Source organism: Diaphorina citri, unplaced genomic scaffold (assembly GCF_000475195.1).
Source record: "Diaphorina citri unplaced genomic scaffold, Diaci psyllid genome assembly version 1.1 scaffold1262, whole genome shotgun sequence".
Taxonomy (NCBI): Eukaryota; Metazoa; Arthropoda; class Insecta; order Hemiptera; family Psyllidae; genus Diaphorina; species Diaphorina citri.
Genome location: NW_007378691.1, coordinates 32,873 through 35,588, shown reverse-complemented (window position 1 = coordinate 35,588; position 2,716 = coordinate 32,873). Strand labels below are relative to the sequence as shown.

Sequence of the window (2,716 nt, the reverse complement as noted above, 5' to 3'; positions counted from 1 at the left end):
TTGTAAACTTGACTTGTCTGTCTACTTTTCTTCTTTTTCTTCTTTATTTATTTATTTATTATTTTTTTTCCTAAGAGGTTTGACAGAGGGAACTGTAACTGCTATGGTCTTATCGTTCCGAAATCGAAGAGAGAAAGAAGACAGGATAGGAGAAAGCCAGCCGTTCCGAGAACGAACATTATCCCATCAGGATAAAATCCGCCCCGGACGGGAATCAAACCCGCGGCCTAGCGCTTACAAGGCAAACGCACTACCAACGTACCAACTAAGCTAACTAGGCTGGCCAACTTATTGTTTCATTACAAATTTTCATCAGTAAATGGTTTCTTCGAATAAATTGATCCCAAGAGCAAGGAAATCCTAGACCTTTGACAAATAGAGTGTGCCTGAAGGCATGTGATGTGTTCCAATCCACTCAACCCCAAATTCCATACCTCAGCTGGGATTGAACCCACGCCCTCCTGCCAGCCGTTCCGAGAACGAACATTATCCCATCAGGATAAAATCCGCCCCGGACGGGAATCAAACCCGCGGCCTAGCGCTTACAAGGCAAACGCACTACCAACGTACCAACTAAGCTAACTAGGCTGGCCAACTTATTGTTTCATTACAAATTTTCATCAGTAAATGGTTTCTTCGAATAAATTGATCCCAAGAGCAAGGAAATCCTAGACCTTTGACAAATAGAGTGTGCCTGAAGGCATGTGATGTGTTCCAATCCACTCAACCCCAAATTCCATACCTCAGCTGGGATTGAACCCACGCCCTCCTGTTTGTGTACATCTCTACGCCACTGGTTACAATAGTATGTTTGTGTACATCTCTACGCCACTGGTTACAATAGAATATTTGTGTACAGGTTACAAAGATCAAAGTTCTATCCTTGCTTAGGTTCTATGACTCTTCTGCTAAAGCTATAAATAGAATAGAATATACCTTTTTTATACTCTTTGCAAACCTATAGAATAGAATATACGTACCTTGTTTTTACTGCCAGTGACGTCTCATCTGTAGATGAATGTTAAATTTGCCATACGTCCCAGAAGGTTATGGTCAAGAGCATTGACTCTAGGTAAAGCCTTGGAGAATGCCTTCTACTTTAAGATAGGCTGTAAAAGAGACTAAAGTCTACAGTGCAGACAGAGATGCTTCGCGGTGATATAATAAGTAAATCCTATTTTGATATCCACAAACATTGGGAAGAAGCGTTCAGTATCTCCACAACTAAAATAGAATCCATTGATGCTTTCGATTAGATTATTTCGTTAATTTCAGGGTTGAATGGTAGAGATTTCATTGGGCACTAATTTTGTTCTTTGTTTGAAATATCTTGTATGTGCAGTGTACTTTAAATTCTAACCACTAACGAGTTGAAACAAATAGGCAATAATAATAATAATAATAATGTTTTATCCGATTTTGTTTTCCAGGAGGAGCTAGTCAGTTTGAAGGACATTCCCAATTCGATGGCCGTGTTCTGTTTGGCCACCTATGGCGAGGGTGACCCGACGGACAATGCTATGGACTTCTACGAGTGGCTGATGAACGGGGACGCTGATTTGACTGGGGTAAACTATGCGGTAAGTGAAGAGCCTTTTTGACTGGACTATTTTTGAAAAGATTTTTTTTTCTACTATTTTTTTAAGTTTTATTTCTACTAGTTGGGCGCTTAAATGATTTGACTGGGGTAAACTATGCGGTAAGTGAAGAGCCTTTTTGACTGGACTATTTTTGAAAAGATTTTTTTTTCTACTATTTTTTTTTTTTTAAGTTTTATTTCTACTAGTTGGGCGCTTAAGAAATGAAGAGGTTTGATAGAGGGATCTGTAACAGCCGAGGTTTTATCGTCCCGGAATCGAAGAGAAAAGTACAGAATAGGAGGAATCCAGTTGTTCCGAGAACGAACCTCATCTAGCCACCTTAGTTAGCTAGGAGGATAGCACGTCTGTCTTTTAAGCGCTAGGTCGCGGGCTCTATTCCCGCTCGGGGCGAATAATAAACCGATAAGGTTCATTCTCGGAATTACTGGCTTTTTCTCCTGTCTTTTGGCCGATAAGACCTCAACAGTTACTGTTCCCTCTATCAAAACTCTTCTGTCTTTTTTTAAAAAAAAAAAAAAAAAAAAAAAAAAAAAAAAAAAATAGCTCATCCCCAAAGGGATTTAGCTGAAAAGATTTTCCCAGTTTCCACAGATCTTCTTGGTTCCCTCCCATCAAAACTCTTGTTTATATAAATCAAGATTTGCCGGTGTTTTTAAAGATTTACTTGAATGACCCTGTATTTTGTCACAGTCAATACTGTCGTTTGTGACATCCTGTATGCATATGAATCTCACACGCAATGTTTGTTTGCTAGAATTTTCCTTTTCCTCCATATGAGTCCATATTTTCACTTGGATATATGTACATTATACACACATATACCTATTACCTAACTCTAGGGAGCTAAGCTACTATGACAATGATCAGGTATGATTTCAATAGGCTCACCTCTGTGGCCGAGTGGTCAAGAGCACTGACTCTCAACCCGGAGGTGCTGGGTTCGAATCCTGGCCAGGGCGGAATTTTTTTTTACCCAACTCTTCCGTTCTTGGATAGGCATGGATGTAAAAGAATGTGCCTTGAAGTCATGCGAAACCGAGGTACAATCTTTAAAAGAAAAGTATATGATTTCAATAGGCTCACCTCTGTGGCCGAGTGGTCAAGAGCACTGACTC

The 2,716-nt window shown here is 39.9% G+C and overlaps 1 protein-coding gene across 1 annotated transcript in view; it reads left to right on the top strand.

Annotated features, from left to right (window-relative positions):
• The window catches only part of LOC108253113 (NADPH--cytochrome P450 reductase-like), an 8,380-nt gene extending 6,764 nt beyond the window's left edge, over positions 1 to 1,616 (top strand). Inside the window, exon 3 of the mRNA XM_026827854.1 lies at positions 1,431 to 1,616. Coding sequence (XP_026683655.1) covers positions 1,431 to 1,601 — 171 coding nt within the window. The 3' untranslated portion in view covers positions 1,602 to 1,616. The remainder of the gene's footprint in view (positions 1 to 1,430) is intronic.
• Positions 1,617 to 2,716: the final 1,100 nt, after the last annotated feature.